This window comes from Spea bombifrons, chromosome 4 (assembly GCF_027358695.1).
Source record: "Spea bombifrons isolate aSpeBom1 chromosome 4, aSpeBom1.2.pri, whole genome shotgun sequence".
Lineage (NCBI taxonomy): Eukaryota > Metazoa > Chordata > Amphibia > Anura > Pelobatidae > Spea > Spea bombifrons.
Window position 1 is genome coordinate 10,393,203 of NC_071090.1, and position 26,019 is coordinate 10,419,221.

The following is a 26,019-nucleotide window of genomic DNA, read 5'->3' on the forward strand; positions in this document are numbered from 1 at the left end:
GAGTGAGTGACCATATCTCCATAGCATAGTATTTTCTATCACTTATGACATACAAAACATTAGTTTTAAAACACTTCACATTCAAGATATTAACTTTTGATTATAATTGCCTTCATGTGGTACTCACCTGCACAAGACTGGTAGAATGCAATTCTTCTTTTAGACTTTTGTTTCTAATTACAGAGTCATCTGCATCAATAAGATTGTCTATGGGGATATCTTGGCTTGGTTTTATAAAAGTAAAGTCACTTTCTGTAGAATCCAAAGCCACACAAACATTGTATGAGTACGGCAGAGGCAAAGTACCATTTGTATATAGAGAATGCATCCTCGGATCAACTTGAGAATACAGATTTGTACTAAGAGATCCAAATGTAGGAGGTGATTTCAATTCTTTATATTTTGTTATGATGACCAACATAACACTTATAATAAATAAAAAGGAAATCAATGCTAGAGCAATCACTAAATACATTTGCAAATTGGATGATACTTCATCATTGAGTTGATTACTGAGATTGGGGGTCACCTGTTGAAAATGGTCTGCAACAATTAAGTTCAATGTAGCTGTTGCAGAAAGTGAGGGATCTCCATTATCCTTCACCACAATCACTACCTTATGTTTCAAAGCATCTTTCTCTTCAAAGACGCGGGATGTCCTAATTTCCCCAGTATGCTGATTAATGCTAAACGGAGATGGTTCTGATACATGCAAAAAATGATAGGATAGCCAGGAATTATGTCCTGAATCAGTATCCACCGCAACCACTTTGGTGATTAAAGAACCTTGTTCTGAGACCAAAGGGACCATCTCAAATAATGTTGGGCCACCACTTTCTGTTGATGGGTACAGTATCATTGGTGCGTTATCATTCTGATCCACTATATGAATTATTAATGTTGCATTACTACTCAGAGATGGGGATCCACTATCTTTGGCTGTTACTTGAATTACGAACTCCTTGAGTTGCTCATAATCGAATGATCTCTGAGCATAAAGAACACCAGTTTCTATATTAATGGAAAGATAAGAGGATACCGGAAAATCTTCTAGATTTGTGCTGGTGATAGTATAAATAATTTTAGAATTATCTCCACAGTCAATATCTGATGCATGCATACTATAAACTGAAGCTCCTGGTCGATTGTTTTCTGGTATAAAGGCAAGGTAAGTTGTTCTCAGAAACTCCGGTGGATTGTCATTAACATCCAATATCTCTAAGTTGATCATTTTTGCACTTGAACGTTGAGGCGATCCTCTGTCCATAGCTAGAATTGTAATATTATAACTTGATACTTTTTCTTTGTCCAAAGCGCTTGTTGTAACAAGTCTGTAATATCTGCTGGATGACGAGATTAACTGAAAAGGTGTTTTCTCAGTGACTTCGCAGTCTGCTTCTCCGTTTTCCCCTGAATCTTGGTCATGGACCTCAATGAGTGCGATCAATGTGCCCGGGGCTGAATCTTCAGGAATAGGACTAGTTAATGAGGTAACAAATATCTCTGGGGCATTGTCATTTTCATCTGATATTTCAATTAAAACCTTTGCCTGGGCCACAAGACCGCCTCCATCTTTTGCTTGTACTGATATTTCATAATGTCTCGCAACTTCAAAATCCAACTTTCTGTTTGTTTTAATTTCTCCACTTGTAGCATCAATGCTAAACATACTGGTATAAAGTGCATTTCCTAATGTCTTTGTAAAAGAATATGTAATTTGGGCATTGGATCCTTCATCTTGATCTGTTGCTGTTACACGAGCGACTGTAAAGTTAATTGGAGTATCTTCACTTATGCTCAGTTTATAGACTTTTTGAGTAAATATTGGAAAATGATCGTTTGCATCAGCAACAATAATCTTTATTAGTGCAGTACCAGATTGAGCTGGCTGTCCTCCATCTATAGCTGTTAAAATTAACTCATGAATATTTCGTGCCTCCCGGTCTAAAGGTTTCTCTAGAACAAGTTCTGGAAATTTACTACCATCAGAGCTTGTCGTTACACTCAATGTGAAATACTGATTATCACTGAGCTTGTAGGTTTGTACAGAATTCATGCCAATGTCTACATCTTCTGCAGTCTGTAAAACAAACCGTGCTCCTGGTAAAATAGTTTCTATAATTTCCAAAGACAAGGTATCATGGACAAATACTGGGGGATTATCGTTTATATCCTTAATTTCTATGTTTACTGTAAAAATATTTAATGGATTTTCAACCACTGCATCAAATGTTAACAAGCAGGTAGTTTCAGCCCCACACAATGTCTCTCTATCTATCCTGTCTTTAACATATAAATTTCCATTTTCTAATCTGATATAAAAATATTTTTCCGAAACACGCGATGCAATACGGAATTTTCTGTATGAGAGCTGTTTAATATCCAATTCAAGATCTTCTGCAATATTTGCTATAACAGAGTCTTTTCTCATTTCTTCAGCAATGGAGTATTGAAGCTCACCAAATACTGAATGACAAAGCCAAGACAATAAGGAAAATGTTACTTGCCATCTGATTCCTTTGTATTTCAGGAAATTCTTGATTTTCATCTCAGCCATTCCAGTGTCTAAAATCTCCAAACTCCTTTCTGGGTTTTTGTAATCCAATATATAAAAGAGTTAACAGTGTTGGTTTCAATTATTTAGGAGAATGTAAGCAAAGGCATCATAGAGTGTCTTCTGTTCCTGACAGATTCCAAAAATGTCTGTATTTCTTCTTACAGACCTGCGTTACTAATGACGGAAATAATAGTGGATCTCTAGCTTTATATGCTTCACCATGTTGGTGAACAGCGGCGCTCAGAGGTGAAAATGCGGAATTACATTATTCACAAATATGTTAAAAGAGCTAAATATATTTATAGCTAAATATTATATATATATTATTAGAAAGACTTAAAATGTACTGTTCTGGCTATACGGTCTTAATAAATGAACAGATTCTCATGATTCTTTTTTTATAATGCATTGAGCAACTATGGCAAATAATTATGTTGTACTTGCAGCATGATAGACAGGCAAGTTATTTAATACAGTATGTCACAAACGTAATGTTAAAAAAAGTACATTATCTGACACCCCCAAGCCACAGAAATATGGTTCCACAAGGAAAATATTTTAAACCCCTTTTAGATGTGTTTTTTCTTCATTATTCTAATTTGATACACTGCATACATTTCAATTTCTTACATAAAATGAGAGAGATAGTATGGCCAGGAAGGCTGGCAACTTTTAGTTCTGGATGCATGTATAACCAAATGCCAAATAAAACAATATCTCAAAAACATCCAGGATATCATTTGAAAATATAAAACAGTCAAGGGTTAACTGTTAAGGGGTTAATTCAACTGACCAAACTTCACTGATATTGCATACTAATTTGACTCACATAATAACACTTGGAAAACAACTCTCATATTCTCTTAATTTTTTTCTCTTAATGTTTTTGAGAGGGCATGTGACTTAAAATTTTGCAAGCTTCAGACAAGGACATGCACATTTTCATTCTTGAAATTAGTATGCCCTGAAAATGTGTTATAAACATGTCCCTGTCCCTGCAATACTATTTGATAATAACCTCCCCATGTCTTCCCTTAACTGTGGTAGGTTGGGCAGGTGTTAAATAATTCCATCTATAACCTAACTCATCCTTGCTTAGAGCATTGTGTGCCTAAATTGTTAAAATAGAGAGTGTGATGGGTGTATAAGGGGGTGGATAGGCATTGGATCTGTGTCTTCCATTGGGGTAATTTTATACTTTTTAACCAAACCCAGATATATTTGGGCACTATGCCCCCCAGGTAGAATTAATTACCATCTGTTACAGTGTGCCCAGGTGAAGCAATAGGAGGGGGGAATCATTGCTTCCCACCCATTAGTTATTAATTTTTCACAAAGTGTGTGCAAGGAGATGGTGGATTCACAAGACACCTTGCAACTTCCTGGGGATGAAAATCAATTGAATATATACAATGGCTATGGGGACTTTTACCCGTTGACAACAACTGACGTGCCAAGCAGAAATGTATCCCATTACTGACAACTGACGAGCCAAGTTTCTTTTGAGGTTAAATGGATATAGAAAGCAATCAAATAAAACTGTTGCCGTTGGCCCATTTGCTCGCTTCCCGGAGCGACAACATGCACCAAACTGAATATGGTGATGGCCATCTGCTTTAAAAGTGCTTAGGAGGTGGTCAACAATCGATGCATTCAGCGACACTGAAAACCCACCCAGGACACACTGTGACTGCTCCAAAGAGCAGCCACAAGCGCCATAGAGAGAGATGTCTCCTCTCGCAAGATGCCGGCACAAACAGGAACTGCATTCAATCATGGAGCCCAGCTTGCTAATCACAATGTGATTGGTAAAATAAAAAAGAGTTAAAAAGAAATAAAACTGAAGTAAAATGTAAAAATAATTATTCAGTGATGTCACCATCAGGGGGACCATCCAGTTCAAACAAAATGTTAAAAAAGTCCAAAATTATAAAAAAAGGAAAAAGTTTATGAGCAAGTCCTAAAATTAACACTGTATCTACACAAAAATTCTGGCTTAGAAAATGTTAAAATGCTAGCATCTGAAATGTCCATGCGGTGTCTAATTTTCAAAAATATATGGTTTGATGGGGTAAATTAAATTGACTGGCTTCAAAGATTTCCCAAATAGGACATGGGGGCTGAATGACCAGATTTTTTAAAAAAAGCATTTGAAATAGCAAAATGCAACTTGTACTTATTGCCAACTTGCAAAAAAAAAAACATAAAAACATTGGGTATTTCTAAAATCTATTTAGCAGGTTTTTCGTTTGCTTTTGTAGATTACTAAAATATTTTTCAAATAACATTTAGAAAACTTTCCATTTTTCACCATACTTTATCATTCTTTATATAGTAAACAGCTCTGTCCCTAAATTAACTTATGTAAATTTGCTCATATAAGCACTCTAGTGAATAAACTCCAATGACTACTGTGTGTATTAAATAGGAATACAATTGGCCGATGAAAGTATTTTGCAGGGATATTCCAGCCATCTTAGGTATACCTTAGTGTCACATTTAAATTATATTTCTTTGCCTGGTACAATGTACTCTTTTCCCATCTCCATCTATTTTCATCGCAGGGGAAGCATTTGGATGAAAGCAGCAACCTTGCATCTTGCAGAAAGTGATCTCATTGATTTCAGCAGAGATGAGTGGTGTGAGAAAGAATGTGTGTGTTAGTGAGTATGAGTAAATGTGTGTAATTTGTTTAAGTGTATTTACATATGTGTGCCAGACGAGTGCTGAAAGTATCTGAACCACTTGTCAATGAACCCTTCTGTTACCTTGACATTATATCCCTATGTTTGCTTTCTTTATCTTCAATAATCAGAGATAAATTGTAGTCATATTGTGTAGGTACTTTCTCTGGATGTGTACTTTTCAGAAAGCTGCCACCTTTAATACTTAAGAAATAATACAATGAAGTGATCTCGTTGTGACACAAGTTAAAGGGTCAAAATGAATATAGCAGGAAATCGTACATCATACACTAGCACACACACTAACCCTATGCATCTTCCCTCTCTTTTTCAATACCATCTACAGAGCAGCTCCCTACCTCTTATTTTGGATGTGGATCATTTATTTTTAGTGCGGTTTGTACACTATAAGCATTCTGCCATTACTACAGTGGAATCATGTATTGTGCATTACTGTCAAAGCTGAGTTCTAATACAACACAAAATAAAGTTTGCTTACTGATGTTATACTGATGCAATTATGGTGAAACCATGCAGGTCCTAAAATAGATTGGACAACATGAAAATAGGAAAAATGTTCAGTCAGGTTATTAGATACAGATAAATGGGTGGATAAAACTTGTACACAATACTACACTTTTTAAATTGCATCATTGTTATATTACTTCTATCCAAAACAGGGTACACGAGTTTGCCAAACCTTTTAACATACTATGTACAAAGTACAAATATAGTCAAGCTTTTACTTCATTATTTCCTTTGTTTTCAGATTTTGTACTCACCTCCACAAGGTTACAAGAAGACAATGTTTCTTTTGCATTTTCATTTCTAAGTCCAGGATCATCAGCGTCAATAAGATTGTCTATGGGGACATCTTGGTTTGGCTTTATAAAAGTAAAGTCATTTTCACTTGAATCCAAAGCCACACAAACATTATATGAGTATGGGAGAGTCAAAGTCCCATTGTTATATTGAGAAAACATTCGAGGATCCACTTGAGAATACAGATTTGTGCTGAGAGAGCCAGACCTTAATGACCTTGATTCTTTACATTTTGATACGATGACCAACATTACACTTAAAATAAACAAGAATGAAATCAAGGCTAAGGCAATCACCAAATACATTGGCAAATCTGAAGTTGAATCTTCATAGGCAAATTCATTACTAAGATTGGGAACTACCTGTTGATAATTATCTGCAACAATTAAGCTTAAAGTTACTGTTGCAGAGAGTGAAGGTTCCCCATTGTCCTTTACCATAACCACAACCTTATGCTTCAAGGCATCCTTCTCTTCAAAGGCATGTAATGTTCTAATTTCACCAGAGTGCTTACTAATGCTAAATGGAAATGGCTCTGACATATGTAAAAAATAATAAGACAGCCAAGCATTATGTCCTGAGTCAGCATCCACAGCAATTACCTTGGTTACTAAAGAACCTTGTTCTGAGGCCATGGGGACTATCTCAAATAAAACTGAACCACTTTCTGTTGATGGATACAGTATTCTTGGTGCATTGTCATTCTGATCGACGATATAGATATTTAATGTTGCATTACTACTTAGTGGTGGGGATCCATTGTCTTCAGCTAAGATTTGGATTTGATATGCCTTGTGATGCTCATAGTCAAATGATCGTTGAGCATAGAGAACTCCAGTTTCTTTATTTATGGAAAGATAAGGGGAAACCGGGAAATCTTCTGAATTTGAGCTGGTAATTGAATATATTACTCGGGCATTGTCTCCAAAATCTATGTCTGTAGCATGTATTTTGTGGATTGAGGCTCCTGGTAGATTGTTTTCTGGCACATATGCTAAATATGTGGATTCTGCAAATACTGGTGGATTGTCATTAACATCCAATATATCTAAGGTGACGATTTTTGAACTTGAAAGTGGAGGAGACCCCATATCAGTTGCCCGAATTGTGATGTTATGTCTTGAAGCATTTTCTCTATCCAAAACACTTGCTGTAACAATTCTATAATATCTACTAGAGGACATTATTAACTGGAAGGATGCTTTCTCAATGATTACACAGTCAACCTCTGCATTTTCCCCTGAGTCTTGATCATGGACCTCAATTAATGCAATCAATGTGCCAGGTGCTGAATCCTCAGGAATGGGATTAGAGAATGAGGTGATAAATATCTCAGGTACGTTATCATTTTCATCTGTTATTTCAACTAATACCTTGGTCTGGTGTACCAGGCCACCCCTGTCCTTTGCTTGTACAGATATTTCATAATTATTTCTTTTCTCAAAATCCAACATTTTATTTGTTTTGATTTCTCCACTTGTGGCATCAATTTTAAAAAAATCAGTGTCAAAGGTGTTCCCGGAAGTTTGGATGAAGGAATACATAACCTGTGCATTAATCCCCTCATCTTGATCAGCTGCAGTTACAAAAAGCACAGTAGAATTGATTGGAATATTTTCACTTATACTTACTTTATATATTTCTTGCAAAAATACAGGGGAATTATCATTTGCATCTGCAATAGTAATCTTAATTAAAGCAGTGCCAGATTTTACCGGATTTCCCCCATCAAAAGCAGTTAAGGTTAATTCATGAATATTTTGAGTCTCTCGATCTAAAGCTTTCTCTAATACAAGTTCTGGATATTTACTGCCATAAGCTTTGGTCTTTTCACTCAGTTCAAAATGATTATTTTTACTAAGTTTGTATGTCTGCACACAATTAACTCCAATATCTGGATCTTCAGCATTCTGTAAAATAAAATGTGTTCCTGTTGATGTTGTTTCCACTATTTCTAATGCAATGATGCTATGAAAAAATATAGGAGAATTATCATTTATATCCTGAATTTCAATGTTTACTTTAACAATATTCAGAGGATTTTCAACCACTGCATCAAAGGCTAGGAAACAAGTAACTTCAGCCCCACACAGGGTCTCTCTATCTATCCTGTCTATCACATATAAATTTCCATTTTCCAAATTTATAGCAAAATATTTATCTGAAAAACGTGAAACCATACGAAATTTTCGAACTGTCAACTGCTGAACATCTAATCCGAGGTCATTTGCAATATTAGCAATAATTGAGTCTTTTCTCATTTCTTCAGGAATGGAATAATGAAGCTGTCCAGAAACTGAATGGCAAAGCCAAGACAATAAGAAGGAAAACATTACTTGCCATCGAATTCCATTGTATTTCTTTAAATCCTGTGTTTTCATGTCAGCCATTTCCATTTCTCCCAATGATATTTTCCTCTTTAATTCCTCCACGCCAGTATAGGTAAATAAACAGTGCAATATCTACTTTATAATCTATAATAATCCATGGCTCTCTGTTTGTAAGAGAATCTAAAAATGGCTGTATTTCTTCTTGCAGATCTGAAGAGTAGGTTGATGGAAATGCTACTGGCTCTCTAGTTCTAAATTTTTCACCTTATTGGTAAACAGCGGCGCTCAGAGGTATAAATATGGAACTGCACTACTGAGAAAAATGTTAGCTATAAATTGTTGTATAAAATGTATATTAATCAAAGTAAAATCAAAGTCTATTCAAACTCAGAAGCCAGAAATTTGATTTTTAATAGAAAAATAACTGTTTAGTCCAAGTAAAGAAAAAACTTGACAGCCGCACTGAATACATACATATATTTCTTTTATAAACTTTAGATATTGATACTATTACTCTAAAATATGTACTTTTGCTTTATGTAAACACATAGAAACTATGAATTTATGATCAAGGTAATTGGTATTTAGATTACCACCCCAGGAACCTACTTATGCATTGTCAGCATGTATTCTCCGTGCTCTAAACACATTTAGCATTGTTACAATCTCTACGTTTATTGTATTGTCATATGTACTGATAGCATGGGGTTGCTAATGGATTTATATTTGTCATAACGTATTCATTATGTTAATAATCATTTTTGTATAGCGTATTATATTTTATACCTTTTCCTTTTAAGAAATATTCTGTATATCTTATATATGTATAGCAATGTAATCTATTATACTCATATTCATTATAAAAGTGATAAGACTGTACACAGTTATAAGACTAAACACAGACATGAAACAATAGAATTCATGGCCAAATATTAGTACTTCTTAATCAGGAGAAAATATTGCCTATACTGTGATACTGTGATGCACTGTGTGTTCTGACACTGTTCTATTAGAACCAGCATTAACTTTTTCAGAAATTTGAGCTACACTAGCTGGTCTGTTGGATTTGACCACATGGGCCAGCCTTCGCCCCCATGGCATCGATGAGCCTTGGCCACCCATGGCCCTGTCGCTGGTTCATCGCTTCTCCTTCCTTGCACCACTTTACACCAAGTACTGACCACTGCAGACCGGGAGCACCCCACAAGAGCTGCAGTTTTGGAGATGCTCTGACCCAATCATCTAGCCATCACAATTTGGCCCTTATCCATATCACTCCGATCCTTATGCCCATTTTTCCTGCTTCTAACACATCAACTTTGAGGACAAAATGTTCATTGCTGCCTAATATATCCCACTTAATGTTATGGCTAATTGGTGTATATATACACATATGGTCATAGTATAAATACTTATCAATTGCCTTTACAGAAATCTGATATATATGAAGTATGAGTATATATGAAAATATCGTAAAACGCTAAAAGATACTCCTAATAAATATAGTTCAAGTCAAGGTTGAAAATCATGAATGAAGTAACTCAAAAAGAAAAAGACAAAAACTCCCAAAGGTATGCTATCACCAAATTAAAACGTACCATTAATTCCTTGAATACACAAAAACATCTGCAAGGGGAGATCCATAACTGATCACTGCAAATTGATAACTTCTCAACCCCTATTCAAAATCTGAGAGGTTACCACCACAATCTAATGATTTGTAGTAAAACAAAACTAGGAAGTAGGATTTCTACATTAATGGTGGTAACCCATTAGCTTATCATTGTAATATACATCCCCCAATGAAATAAAAACTCCCCACATGCCCTCCTTGTAATATGAGAGGGTAATTACTAGACTTGTGCATTCATCTTCGGGCGAACATGAAAACGAACACGAAGAGTGGGTTTTCATGTTCGTTCTGAAGACACGAAGAAGACAGTGGCGGTAAAACGTTGACGAAGACGAAGACACACACCACGAAGATCTTCGTGATCGTCTTCGTCTACTAATCTCCCCGGTCCCTTCCCCACCTTATCTTCGCGGCATCGCGGGAGTTGACGGAAGTGGAAATCCGTAGGTTCGCCGTCAGGGGTTAAAGGGTAGTGCGAGTGAGCCTATTGGTCACCTACAGGGACCTCCTCTGGCATCAACCAAACAGCATAAGGAGTTTAAAAGTCTGTACCAGCGACTCTATTGGTCGCCAGCAGCAGACGAGCCCCCTGTTGGCGACCAATAGAGTTGCTCATATGGACATTTAAACTTCTGGCGCCAGAGCTGCTGTGGTGCGCGTTAACCCCTTATTAACCCCTTATAAAATACGGAAAAAACAAAGAAAAAACAAACACGAAGAATGTCCACGAAATATTCGTCAGAAGAGAAGAAAGGAACGGGCGAATATTCGTGGAATACGAACATTTTTTTTTTTTTCGAAGACAAGTGCGAAGACGAACACGAAGAGCCCCCTGGTGCCCATGTCTAGTATATACAGTGTTTCTGCAATGTCGCCAAGACCCAGACTCAAGTATATGCGCTACTGGATAATGCTTGAAATGAATATATATCCGTGAAAGTCAATTGCCAGCAAAAAGACCGACACGGCACCCCTATGTCATAGCATTCAAAAGCCAACAAGTGTTAAACACTATAGTTTAACCTCTTTAAGGAATTTACCTGTAATGCATTGTTAGAAGCCAAAGATTCCTCTACATTTTCATTTCCAACTCCTGAATCTTCAGCATCAATAATATTGTCTATGGGGACATTCTGACTCGGTTTTAGGAATGTGAAATCGTGTTCGCTTGAATCCAAAGCTACACACACATTATATGGCAGAGGCAAAGTCCGGGCACTGAAATCGGGAAACATCCTTGGATCCACTTGAGAATATAGATTTGTACTGAGGGAACCAAATGCTGGGAGAGGTTTCAGTTCCTTGCATTTTGTGATAAATGCTAACACGGCAGTTAAAATGAAAAATAATGAAATCAAAACCAGAGCAATTATCAAGTAAATTTGTAAATGTGATTTAGAATCATCATTGGTAATGTCATTGTTGAGCTTGGGAAGCATCTGTTCAAAGTTATTTGCAACAATGAAGCTTATTGTAGCTGTTGATGATAGAGAGGGGTATCCATTATCTTTCACCATAACTACTACTGTGTGCCTCAATAAATCTTTTTCTTGAAATGCCAGTGATGTCCTGATCTCACCAGTGTGCTGACCAATGTTGAAGTGGGATGGTTCTGATACTTGCAAGAAATGATAAGAGAGCCAGGCGTTGTGTCCAGAGTCAGCATCTACTGCAACCACCTTAGTTATTATAGAACCCTTTTCTGAATCCAAAGGGACCATCTCAAAAGAAGTTGAGACACTATTTTCGGGTGATGGGTACAGAATTTGTGGTGCATTATCATTCTGATCCTCAATATGAATCATTAATGTTGCATTGGTAGCAAGAGCTGGGGACCCACTGTCTTTAGCGGTTACATGGACTAAAAACTCTTTGTGATGCTCATAATCAAACGATCGCTGAGCATAGAGAACTCCAGTTTCTATATTTAAAGAGAGATAGGATGATACTGGAAAATCATCTGTATTTGTACTGGACAAGAAATAAATAACTCTAGCATTGTCTCCAGAATCAGGGTCAGAAGCGATTATACTGTATATAGATGCTCCCGGTTGATTGTTCTCTGGCACATAAGCATGATAAGTTGATTTCAAGAATATTGGTGGGTTGTCATTAACATCTGATATATCCAATGTGATGAATGTCTTACTTGAGAGTGAAGGAGATCCTCTGTCAGTTGCCAAAATTGTGATGTTATAACCTGATTTCTTTTCTCTATCTAATGGGCTTGTAGTAACAATTCTGTAATACCTTTCTGATGATAACAAAAGCTTGAAAGGCACCTCTTCCAAAATTTGACAATCAACATCTCCATTGCTTGCCGAGTCATGATCATGAACTTCAATTAGTGCTATCACTGTGCCTTGAGCTGAATCCTCAGGAATAGGGCTAGATAGCATTGTAATAGACATCTCAGGGACATTGTCGTTTACATCTAATATTTCAATTAAAACCTTTGTATGGGCAACCAGGCCACCTCCATCCTTTGCTTGTATAGACATTTCATAATTTTTTGTTGTCTCAAAGTCCAAAACCCTATTAGATTTTATTTCCCCCTTGGTAGGATGGATGCTAAACATCACTGCTTGAAGGTCATTTTCCACAATTTGTGAATAAGTGATTTGTGCATTGATTCCTTCATCTTGATCGGTTGCATTAACACAAATCACAGTAGAATTGACAGGAATGTTTTCACTTATGCTGACTTTATATATCTCTTGAGCAAATATAGGAAAATTATCGTTGACATCAATGACAATAATTCTAATTAAAGCAGTGCCAGATCGAATGGGATTTCCTCCATCGAATGCTGTTAAAATTAACTCATGAATATTTTTTGTCTCATGGTCTAATGGCTTTTCCAAGACAAGTTCTGGAAAATTACTCCCATGACTGCTAGTCTTTTCACTTAGTGTAAAATGCTGATTGTCACTGAGCTTATATTTCTGTAAGGAATTTATGCCGATATCTGGATCCTGTGCATTTTGTAGACTAAAACGCGTTCCTTGTGAAGTAGTTTCAATAGTTTCTAAATTGATGGTGTCCTGAAAAAATCTGGGAGAATTATCATTTATGTCTTGAATTTCAATGGTCACCCTAAAAACATTTAAGGGATTTGCAACCACTGCATCAAAAGTTAGTGAGCATGTAACTGCTGAACCACATAGTAACTCTCTATCAATTCTGTCTTTAACATATAAATTTCCATTTCTTAAATTGACATAAAAATATTTCTCTGAAATACGTGAAACAATATGAAATTTTCTGAATACAAGCTGTTCAATATCTAATCCCAGGTCTTTTGCAATATTTGCTACAAGGGAGTCTTTTTTCATTTCTTCAACAATGGAGTATTGAAGCTGACCAGAGACAGAATAACAAAGCCATAACAGTAAGAAGGTAAATATTACTTGCCATGTGAATCCAGTGTATTTCTGGGTGATTATCTCAGCCATTCCCAATACTCAAATATTTCTCTGAAGTTTCCTTTAAAATGTATAGGAATAGTATTCCAGTTTAAAGGATGTAATTTCCCAATGGTTTAAAAGTGCTAAATCCACTTCTTATTGGCAGTATTTTGAGATGTACAGTGTTCTGCTTGTGAGAGAATCCAAAAAATGGCTGTGTTTTTCTTGCAGATCTGCTGTCTTAGAGATGAATATGTCAGTGGATCTCCAGCTCCATATTATTCTCCTTATTGGTAAACAGCAGCGCTCAGAGGTGCAAATGTGGAACTGCACGACTTAATAAAGTATTTAAAATTGCTATTAAGTATTAAGAAAATCCACTTACAAATCTATACATTTTTATATATGTATGTATGGATAAATAGTCAGCAAATAAATCACAATGTTACAATACATTATAAAAGCATTAAAAGCATGTATTTAGTTACAAAAGCAGCTTTACCTATAATATTTATAAGATAAATGGCTTAGTATTTTAAGAGACTATATGACACACATTTTTTTATTTTTATTACCACTCTCCTTTCCCTCCCAAGTCACTTTTTTACTCTATCCTTCTATATTTAACATGTTATTTTACTTATTTGGCCCCAGATAGGCTAAACCCTGTTCCTTACCCTTCTTGAAGACAGGGATGATGTGCTAACCTCAAGCAAAGAAATGACATAAAACCAAAAAGGAAGAGGTTCCAGTATCAGACCACATATTTGAAGTGGTAAAGGGACTCACCCCACAAGGTGACAATGGGCTGTTAATACTGCACATTGGATAAAAAGACCATAACAGGGAGGGTGTCATCCAGCAATCTGGACTGAAACAAAGGACTGAAACAATTCAGATGAGACTGAAACAATTCAGATGATATTTCCCTATTAGGAACACCTAAAATGCAGTAAACTGGTTAATAACACGTGATAGTTACTAGACTTGGGCACCAGGGGGCTCTTTGTGTTCGTTTTCATGCTCGTCTTCGGCAAAAAAAAATGTTCGTATTCCGCGAATATTCCCCTGTTCCTGTCTTCTCTTCGGGCGAATATTCGTGGACATTCTTCGTGTTCGTTTTTTCTTCTTTTTTTCCGTTTTTTTTTAAGGGGTTAATACGGGGTTAACGCGTACCGCAGCAGCTCTGGCGCCAGGAGTTTAAATGTTCGTATGAGCAACTCTAATGGTTGATGGCAGATGAGCCCCCTGCTGGCGACCAATAAAGTCACTCGTACAGACTTTTAAACTCCTGGTGCCATAACTTGCCATAACTATCAGTTAAATGTCCATACGAACGACCAATAAAGTTGCTTGAACGGACATTTAACTGATAGAGCAGGGACACCACTGGTCTCTGCCGGCCAAGTTGCTGCATTATGATTTTAAAAGTCTGTACGAGCGACTCTATTGGTCGCTCGTACAGACTTTTAAAATCCTGGTGCCGTAACTTGGCCGGGAGAGACTACTGCCCTCCATGCTGCAACAGTTAAAAGTCCGTACGAACGACCAATAAAGCCGCTTGTACGGACATTTAACTGACTCTATTGGCCGCTCGTACAGACTTTTAAAATCCTAATGCAGCAACTTGGTGTCCCTGCTCTATCAGCTAAATGTCTGTACAAGCGACTTTATTGGTCGTTCGTACGGACTTAACTGTTGCAGCAGGGAGACCAGCGTTCAGGTTGCACCTTAAGTAATTAAGGGGCCGTGCGAGTGAGCCTATTGGTCGCTTGCACGGCCCTTTAACCTACAGATTTCCGCTCCCGTTGTCTAACGCAGCATCGCAGGGGTTAGTGGGAGTGGAAATCCGTAAGTTCGCTGTTAGGAGTTAAAAAGGCCGTGCGAGTGAGCCTATTGGTCACCTCCAGGGTCTTCATCTCCTCTCTCAGGAGGTCCCTGTAGTCGACCAATAGGCTCACTCGCACTGCCCTGTAACCCCAGACGGCGAACCTACGGATTTCGGCTTCCATCAACTCCCGCGATGCCGCAAAGATAAGGTAGGCTAGATGCAGAAGGGACCAGGGAGATTAGTAGACGAAGACGATCACGAAGATTCTTCGTGTTGTGTGTCTTCATCTACGTTTTACCGCTGCTGTCTTCTCTTCTTCATGTCCTCGGAACAAACACGAAAAACGCACTCTTCGTGTTTGTTTTCCTGTTCACCCGAAGACGAATGCACAAGTCTAATAGTTGCTGGATACAAAAACAATATGGTATATCAGCACAATAGCAATTACTGAGTACATTTGTAAATCAGATTTAGAATCATCATTGAGTTTAGGAAGCATCTGATGAAAATTATCTGCAACAATATAAGTTGAAATGACTGAAGATGTAACTTCTGGCAACAAGTTTAAATGGCAGTTCTTCTAAAATTCTACAATCCACTTCACCATTTTCTTTCTGAATCATGATCAGTAGAAGTTCCTGTCATTTTGCTCTAATGTGAACTGAGGGCAGTATGGAGGTGCGCCTGGTGATGTCCTTTTCTTCGATTGGAGTTATGGGGAATAATTATGATACCGTAGCACAACCACAGTATCAAAGATTAAAAAACAGGTGGCTACTGATCCAAAAAATGTTGCTCTATCAATCCTGTCTTTACATTTTTCATTTTTTAAATTTACAATCATCTGAATACAAGCTAATTGGTGTCTAATCCAAGATCATCTGCATAATTGGCTATAACGGAATGATTTCTCATTTTCTCAAGTATGGTATAATGAAGTTGATCAGAATGGAATGACTATGCCAAGAAAATAATAATAAAAACACTACTTGCTATACAAAATTTCCTAGTGCACTTTCCCTTTTTACGTTTTTTTGTAATCCAGAAAGGTGAATAGAAGTTATAAAATCACATATATTGTTTTCTGATTGTGAGAGAATCCAGAAAAGACTTGATTTCATCTTGTGTGCGCTAGAAATGGAGAAAAAACAGTGGATCTCCAGTTCCATTTTTTTCCGCTTTGAGGCCCAAAATATTTTCACAGTTGCAATGATTTTAAATAGGTAAATGTATTTCTATTGAAGAACTAAAATCTATGTTTAATAAAAGTAATGACCCTTCTTCATGAACAAATGGCCATTTCTTTTACACAAATGTCTATATGTTCCATTGTATCCCTGCTATACTAGTGACATATATTCAGCAGAATTCTAAAAGCAGTATTCTTACAGGTTTAAAACAAGCCAATATATTATAGTTCATTGTAGACCATAAATATGATTCCATAACAGATCCAAACTTGTATGCTCTAATGCTTAGTTTCCATATACTAAACAGAAAAAACCCAAACCATGACCTATATTAAGTACTTTTGAAAGTAAATGTAGCATTGAAAATGTCATCCTTAGTATTTTGAATGCCCATACCTTTTCCAAAAGTAACTACTTAATCATGTAAAATACTGCCTCATACAGTGCTACGGAATATGATGGCGCTATATAAAATAATTAATAATAATTTCAAGAACACTTCATTTAACATAAAAAAGGTCTCAAAAGTTTCTGCATTGTTCTTTTTTACATGGGAAATTATTCAGAGGAAAGAATAAACTGAAAAATCTGCCAATGATTAGTTGCTTGGCATATTAAAGAGAGCAGTCCGTGTTTTATTTAACTAGAACTACAACTAGACCATTGCTTCCAAATGTTGCAGGCTTTGTAAAAGGTGTAGCCAATGTGTCTGTACAAGGGAAATTCTTTTTAGGTGAAATGTTCACCACAAAACCTTTCACTGCATCCATCTGATTAGAAACCTCATGTCCTCACCTGTTTGTCTTAACATGTATAGGAAACAGAATTACAGTTACAACGTTAATACATATTCTATTTTTCTTTTGCTAGGTATCTTGCCTGTTTTTGTTTGTGGAAAGTTGTTGAATATGTCATCACTAAAGAAAGATTTTTATACAAATTCTATTATAATTCTTGGTGCCTTATTTGGTATTTAGTGCACTTACATTGATCAGCCATAACATTATGACCACAGACAGGTAAAGTGAATAACACTGATAATCTTGTTATCATGGCTCCCGTCAGTGGGTGGAATATATTAGGCAGCAAGTGAACATTTAGTCCTCAAAGTTGATGTGTTAGTCAAGGTTGGTCAAGGTTCATTGATGCATGTAGGGGGCAAAGACTGGTCCATGTGGTGAAATCCAACAGACGAACTACTGTAGCTCAAATTGCTGAAAAATTTAATGCTGGTTATGATAGAAAGGTGTCAGACCACACAGTGCAATGGTTGATGGCGACCAATAGTCACTCGTACAGACTTTTAAACTCCTGGTACCGTAACTTGGCCGGGAGATACCGCTGGTCTCCCTGCTCTATCAGTTAAATGTCCGTACAAACGACAAAAAAAGTTGCTTGGTCGGACATTTAAGTGATAGAACAGGGAGACCAGTGGTCTCTGCTGGACAAGTTGCTGCATTATGATTTTAAAAGTCTGTACGAGTGACTCTATTGTCCTGGTGCCGTAACTTGGCCGGGAGAGACTACTGCTCTCCCTGCTGCAACAGTTAAAAGTCCGTATGAGCGTTTGTATGGATATTTATCTGATAGAGCAGGGAGACCAGCGGTATCTCCCGGCCAAGTTACGGTACCAGGAGTTTAAAAGTCTGTACAGACTTTTAAAATCCTGGTGCCATAACTTCGCCGGGAGAGACTAATGCTCTCCCTGCTCTATCAGTTAAATGTCCGTACAAGCGACTTTATTGGTCGTTCGTATGGACTTAACTGTTGCAGCAGGGAGACCAGTGGTCAGGTTGCACCTTAAGGAGTTAAGGGGCCGTGCGAGTGAGCCTATTGGCCGCTTGCACGGCCCTTTAACCTATGGAGCAGAAATCCGTAGGTTCGTTGTCAGGAGTTAAAAAGGCCATGCGAGTGAGCCTATTGGTCACCTGCAGGGTCTTCCTCTGTCATCAACCAATTGGTTGATGCTAGAGGAGGTCCCTGTAGATGAGGACAATCATGAAGATTCTTCGTGGTGTGTGTCTTCGTCTTCATCTATGTTTTACCGCCGCTGTCTTCTCTTCTTCATGTCTTCGGAACGAACATGAAAACGGACTCTTCGTGTTCGTTTTCATGTTCGCCTGAAGACGAATGCACAAGTCTAATTTTCAATACAGTCATAAGTCTTCCATTCATGGAGTCTGTCAGTTTCTTGATCTGTTGACGATCAACATTTTGTGCAGCAGCAACCACAGTCTCCCAGACAGTATTCAGAGAGGTGTACTGTTTTTCTTCAGCATAAATCTGCCATTTCAAGTTCTCAATAGGGTTTAGGTCAGGTGAGGAAGGGGGCCCATGTCATTTTTTTTTTGATCTTTAAGGCCTTTACTGGCTAGCCACGCAGTGGAATACTTCAAAGCATGAAGAAAGTGCCTTCTAAAAACTGGCAGTAGGTTTGGGAGTTCAGTTTGAGTCCATCTTCAACGAGCTCATCTTTGATAATACCAGCCCATACCAGTAGGCTAATAGGTTCCTGGTAGCCAATGGCGAGTCTAGAAACAATATATAGGGGGGGCACACAAGATACCACAGTCAAACTGGGGGGGGCATTCATAATTTCCAAAAGTAATGTGCTATGGGATTATACTTTTGTTATTGGGCTAAAATAATACTTGATCATTCAACATGGGAAGCCTGAAGCCACAACTGAGTGCGACTAATCCTTGAAATAAATATTATAACACAATAAATAACTTTTCCACTGAATGACTGTCCCCTGAAGTCACTACAACTTCAGGAGGGCATTTTATCTCTGGATAAATATAAATTAAATAATTCCTACTGTAAATTAAGTACCAGGAAACAGATGGCCAAACACACACACCAACACAGGCTCTGTCACACCGACACCCAGACACACACACCAACACAGGCTCTGCCACACAGATACCCACACACATTAGGACAGGCTCTACCACACCCACATCCAAACACACGCACACCAGGGCAGGCTCTGACACACTGACATCCAAACACACACCCTAGGACAAGCTCTGTCAAACTGACAACTGAACACACACACACCAGGACAGGCTCTGCCACACCAACACCCAAACACACACCAGGACAGGCTCTGCCACACCAACACCTATAATATACCTATAAAACACATATAAAACCAATAATGACAATAATAATTGTGCACACATCATTGACATCAAACATTATAATAAAAAGTTCCTTTTTGTTCTGTTATATGGAGGAATCTACTGGTATTGGGCTACCATTCAAAACACAGACGAGGGAAAATGTTCTGAATTAACTGGCTTACATAAAAGTCCATAGTATGACTAGTAGTAGTAGTACTATTTACATTGTAGCTTATATGTTTATTTTTAAAAGTACAATACATGTGAAAGTATTATATATGTATAATATGTATGCTGTATGTTAGCATTATAAAACATTAAACTTAAATAGTTTAGAATGGCTCACCTGTACAAGATCATTAAAAGCTGAATTTTCTTTTAAACCTTCACTTCCGAGTCCAGAGTCATCAGCATCAATAAGATTTTCTACAGGGACATTTTGATTTGGCTTTAGGAAAGTAAATTCACTTTCACTTGAGTCCAGAGCCACACAAACATTGTATGTGTATGGCAAAGGCAAAGTTCCATTGTTATATTGGGAAAGTACTCTGGGATCTACTTGAGAATATATATTTGACCCAAATTCAGGAGAACGTTTTAACTCTTTGCATTTTGGTATAAGTGTTAACATGATAGTTAAAACAAAAAATAAGGAAATCAGCACCAGAGCAATTACCAGAAACATATGCAAATAAGACTTAGAATCCTCATTATTGTGTTGATTATTGATTGCAGGGGATATCTGCTGAAAATTATTTGTAACAATGAAGCTTAATGTAGCTGTTGCAGAGAAAGAGGGGACTCCATTGTCCTTCACCAGAACCACTAGTTTGTGTTTTAACATATCTTTCTCCTGAAAAGAGCGTGATGTCCTGATTTCACCAGTATGTTGACTGATGCTAAAGTAGGATGGTTCTGATACTTGTGTGAAATGATAAGATAGCCAAGCATTGTGTCCGGAGTCAGCATCCATAGCAACCACCTTAGTTATTAAAGAACCTTCTTCTGTGGCCAAAGGGACAACTTCAAAAAATGTGGAGCCACTACTTTCTGGTGATGGGTAGAGAATCTTTGGTGCGTTATCATTCTGATCCACAATATGAATTATTAATGTTGCATTACTACTAAGACGTGGGAAGCCACTGTCTGTAGCATTTATCTTGATTTGAAACTCCTTGTGCTGCTCATAATCAAATGACCGCTGAGCATAGATAACTCCAGTTTCTATATTAATGGAAAGGTAAGAGGATACAGAAAAGTCCTCAGTATAGTTATTGGACATTGAATAAATTAGTTTTGCATTGTCTCCAGCATCCAGATCATAGGCCTGTATAGTATATATTGATGCTCCTGGTACGTTGTTTTCCTGGATATATGCATGATAAATAGTTTTTAGAAAAGCTGGTGCGTTGTCATTGATATCTGATATATCCAGTCTGATGATTTTCTTATTAGTAAGTGGAGGTGATCCTCTATCAGTGGCCAGAATTGTGATGTTGTAACTTGATATTTTCTCTCTATCCAAGGAAGTCGAGATAACAATACTATAGTAGCTTTCTGATGATAGCAAAAGTTCAAACGGTACACTTTCTACAATTCGACAGTCAACTTCTCCATTTTTTCCAGAGTCATGATCATGGACTTCAATTAGGGCTACAACTGTGTCAGGTGCTGAGTCCTCAGGAATAGGGGTAGATAGCATGGCAATAGATATCTCAGGCGCATTGTCATTTTCATCTACTACTTCAATTAACACCTTGGAATGGCCAACAAGACCACCTCCATCCGTTGCTTCTACAAATAGTTCATAATGTTTTGATGTCTCAAAGTCTAAATTCCTATTAGTTCTGATTTCTCCAGTTGTAGGATTCATATTAAATGCATGTGTCGGAAGACCATTTCCAGATGTTTTGCCAAAAGAATATATGACCTGTGCATTGATACCTTCATCTTCATCGGTAGCATTTAAAAAAAGCACAGTAGAGTTGACGAGAGTATTTTCACTCACAATCACTCTGTATACTTCTTGAGTAAATATAGGAAAATTATCATTGGCATCAGAAACAATAATCCTTATAGGAACTGTTCCAGATAGGATGGGGTTTCCTCCATCTAGAGCGGTTAAAATTAATTCATGAATATTTTGTGTCTCGCGATCTAAGGGTTTCTCTAAAATAAGTTCTGGTAATTTACTACCATCAGATCTGATTGTTTCACTTAGTGAAAAATACTGATTATCACCGAGCTTGTAAGTTTGTACAGAATTAATACCAATATCTGGATCCTGTGCATTTTGTAAAATAAACCTTGTTCCAGTTAAACTGAGTTCAATCATTTCTAATTTAATAGTTTCATGAAAAAATCTGGGAGAGTTATCATTAATATCCTGGATTTCTATGTTGATTTTAAACACATTCAAAGGATTTGCAACCACTGCATCAAAGTTAAGGAAGCAGGTAATTGCCATCCCACAGAGTATCTCTCTATCTATCCTATCCTTAACATACAAATTTCCATTTTCTAAATTGACATAAAAATATTTTTCTGAAACACGTGATGTAATGTGAAATCTTCTAAATGAGAGCTGCTTAATATCCAACCCAAGATCTTTGGCAATATTTGCTATAACAGAGTCTTTCTTCATTTCTTCAGCTATGGAATAATGAAGCTGACAATAGACAGAATGACAAAGATGATATAAGAAGAAAAATATTACTTGCCATCTGATTCCCCTGCATTTTCCTGAATCCATTGCTCTTATCTCAGCCATTCTCAGATTCCCAAAACTGTTTCCTTTTAAATGTAGATTATTTCAAATCCAACAGAGAAAAGTAGATGACATTCTAAAAGCACTTTTGCCAGAAAAAAACAGATAAATATCTTGTGTTCTCTATGAGAGAGAAGCCAAAAATGGCTGCATTTCTTTTTCCAGATCTGTAATTTGTGTGTGTTAGTGATGGAAATACCAGTGGATCTCCAGCTCTACATTCTTCACCTTGTTGGTGAACAGCGGCGCTCAGAGGCGTAAATGTGGAATTACATGAACTGATTAAGATTTTTGCTCATTGCAAATATTTAGTCTAAAGAAGCATTGTTTACAATGAACATTTTCAAAATATCAAAGGAATACATCAAATTAATCCTATTTTAAGGCCTATAAACATAATAATAATTTTAATTATAATCCTGAATTTTTCCCTGAATCCCAAATACAAAACTTATACAACATATATATACAGAAGTTAAAATGCCAAGTTCAGTCATGTATTGTTGCTTTATATCTCAAGACATATTGTAGTATAAACTCTGTTTAAAGTATCCAACATTAGTAGAAAATGACTTTGTTACATATCTGGTAATCTAAATTGCTATTTTCAAAAGATATCACTGTTTTTAAAGACAGTTGTAAGTTCAATATAAATGTTTCCAATAGATTCTCAATGTCAAACAGGACAAAACCAAAACTTGAGTCGAATTACTAAGCAATATTATAGAATATGGCCAAAGGTGAAAGACAACAAATTCTGTGATGCAGTATGTTTTCATTACTACTGCTTTCTATCACATTTTTGTTAATGTACGATACTGTATATAACATGTTTACCCCAGCTTGTTTCATAAAATGACAAATGAAATCAAGTTTGTGAATAATCTTGATATTTTTGAATGATGACAAGATCCTTAACACACTTATGTTGAAAAAATATATGGATTGACCAGGAAAAAGAAAAAAGATCAGTGTCAAAGGAATCACAGATCTTTTTTTATTTCATCACTAGAAATCAGGAATACCGGAACTGCACTGTATCCTATGTACAAGGTAAACACTAGGTTGGATTAGCAGGTGGGTAGAGCTCAGCGCGGTCTATCAACAAAACCTTACGTGACCCCTATAGTAGTAGAACTATAGCTTGCAGAAAAGAAGACAGGTTCCAGGAAAGGTGAGGTAAGCTGTAATTGAGTGAGTTTGAGTGAGAGAGAGTGTGGGTCCATATCTATATGCAAATTATATTTGGGGGGCAAGGGGCCACATGGCTGTTCTTGCCACCCAGTTTTTTTGCTATAATTACTATGCAGCTTCACATTAAAGTATAGCAATCACAGTCATAATAAAAACCTAAACACATTTTTTCAACACATTTTATCCTGTTACACCCTTTGGTACATTCAGGCAAAGGTATCCTATATAGGAAAAATGAAAGCACATTCATTCATTGATTAAAAATTATAATGTATCACCATGAAAACCACAAATAGAAGAACAGCATTTTAGGTATTGTTTTAATATATTTGTCCCTTTATTGTCCTTGCCAAATGCCACACTAATGAACTAATTGCATTAGTTTTTGTTTGTGGAAAGTTGTTGAATATGTCATCACTAAAGAAAGATTTTTATACAAATTCTATTATAATTCTTGGTGCCTTATTTGGTATTTAGTGCACTTACATTGATCAGCCATAACATTATGACCACAGACAGGTAAAGTGAATAACACTGATAATCTTGTTATCATGGCTCCCGTCAGTGGGTGGAATATATTAGGCAGCAAGTGAACATTTAGTCCTCAAAGTTGATGTGTTAGTCAAGGTTGGTCAAGGTTCATTGATGCATGTAGGGGGCAAAGACTGGTCCATGTGGTGAAATCCAACAGACGAACTACTGTAGCTCAAATTGCTGAAAAATTTAATGCTGGTTATGATAGAAAGGTGTCAGACCACACAGTGCAATGGTTGATGGCGACCAATAGTCACTCGTACAGACTTTTAAACTCCTGGTACCGTAACTTGGCCGGGAGATACCGCTGGTCTCCCTGCTCTATCAGTTAAATGTCCGTACAAACGACAAAAAAAGTCGCTTGGTCGGACATTTAAGTGATAGAACAGGGAGACCAGTGGTCTCTGCTGGACAAGTTGCTGCATTATGATTTTAAAAGTCTGTACGAGTGACTCTATTGTCCTGGTGCCGTAACTTGGCCGGGAGAGACTACTGCTCTCCCTGCTGCAACAGTTAAAAGTCCGTATGAGCGTTTGTATGGATATTTAACTGATAGAGCAGGGAGACCAGCGGTATCTCCCGGCCAAGTTACGGTACCAGGAGTTTAAAAGTCTGTACAGACTTTTAAAATCCTGGTGCCATAACTTCGCCGGGAGAGACTAATGCTCTCCCTGCTCTATCAGTTAAATGTCCGTACAAGCGACTTTATTGGTCGTTCGTATGGACTTAACTGTTGCAGCAGGGAGACCAGTGGTCAGGTTGCACCTTAAGGAGTTAAGGGGCCGTGCGAGTGAGCCTATTGGCCGCTTGCACGGCCCTTTAACCTATGGAGCAGAAATCCGTAGGTTCGTTGTCAGGAGTTAAAAAGGCCATGCGAGTGAGCCTATTGGTCACCTGCAGGGTCTTCCTCTGTCATCAACCAATTGGTTGATGCTAGAGGAGGTCCCTGTAGATGAGGACAATCATGAAGATTCTTCGTGGTGTGTGTCTTCGTCTTCATCTATGTTTTACCGCCGCTGTCTTCTCTTCTTCATGTCTTCGGAACGAACATGAAAACGGACTCTTCGTGTTCGTTTTCATGTTCGCCTGAAGACGAATGCACAAGTCTAATTTTCAATACAGTCATAAGTCTTCCATTCATGGAGTCTGTCAGTTTCTTGATCTGTTGACGATCAACATTTTGTGCAGCAGCAACCACAGTCTCCCAGACAGTATTCAGAGAGGTGTACTGTTTTTCTTCAGCATAAATCTGCCATTTCAAGTTCTCAATAGGGTTTAGGTCAGGTGAGGAAGGGGGCCCATGTCATTTTTTTTTTATCTTTAAGGCCTTTACTGGCTAGCCACGCAGTGGAATACTTCAAAGCATGAAGAAAGTGCCTTCTAAAAACTGGCAGTAGGTTTGGGAGTTCAGTTTGAGTCCATCTTCAACGAGCTCATCTTTGATAATACCAGCCCATACCAGTAGGCTAATAGGTTCCTGGTAGCCAGTGGCGAGTCTAGAAACAATATATAGGGGGGGCACACAAGATACCACAGTCAAACTGGGGGGGGCATTCATAATTTCCAAAAGTAATGTGCTATGGAATTATACTTTTGTTATTGGGCTAAAATAATACTTGATCATTCAACATGGGAAGCCTGAAGCCACAACTGAGTGCGACTAATCCTTGAAATAAATATTATAACACAATAAATAACTTTTCCACTGAATGACTGTCCCCTGAAGTCACTACAACTTCAGGAGGGCATTTTATCTCTGGATAAATATAAATTAAATAATTCCTACTGTAAATTAAGTACCAGGAAACAGATGGCCAAACACACACACCAACACAGGCTCTGTCACACCAACACCCAGACACACACACCAACACAGGCTCTGCCACACAGACACCCACACACATTAGGACAGGCTCTACCACACCCACATCCAAACACACGC

At 37.4% G+C, this 26,019-nt stretch overlaps 1 protein-coding gene across 12 annotated transcripts in view; it reads right to left on the reverse strand.

The window, feature by feature from the left end:
• The window catches only part of LOC128492871 (protocadherin gamma-A3-like), a 258,015-nt gene that overhangs the window by 119,411 nt on the left and 112,585 nt on the right, over window positions 1-26,019 (reverse strand). The window contains exon 1 of one of the 12 annotated variants that reach the window (XM_053465610.1): window positions 11,067-14,367. The exons of 9 other annotated variants lie outside the window; for them this stretch is intronic. In XM_053465610.1, the coding sequence (XP_053321585.1) occupies window positions 11,067-13,481 (2,415 nt within the window). In that variant the 5' untranslated portion in view covers window positions 13,482-14,367. Of the gene's footprint in view, window positions 1-127; window positions 2,946-6,023; window positions 8,808-11,066; window positions 14,368-26,019 lie in introns of those variants that run through there. 2 more of the 12 variants (XM_053465596.1, XM_053465600.1) reach the window with 2 other exon arrangements.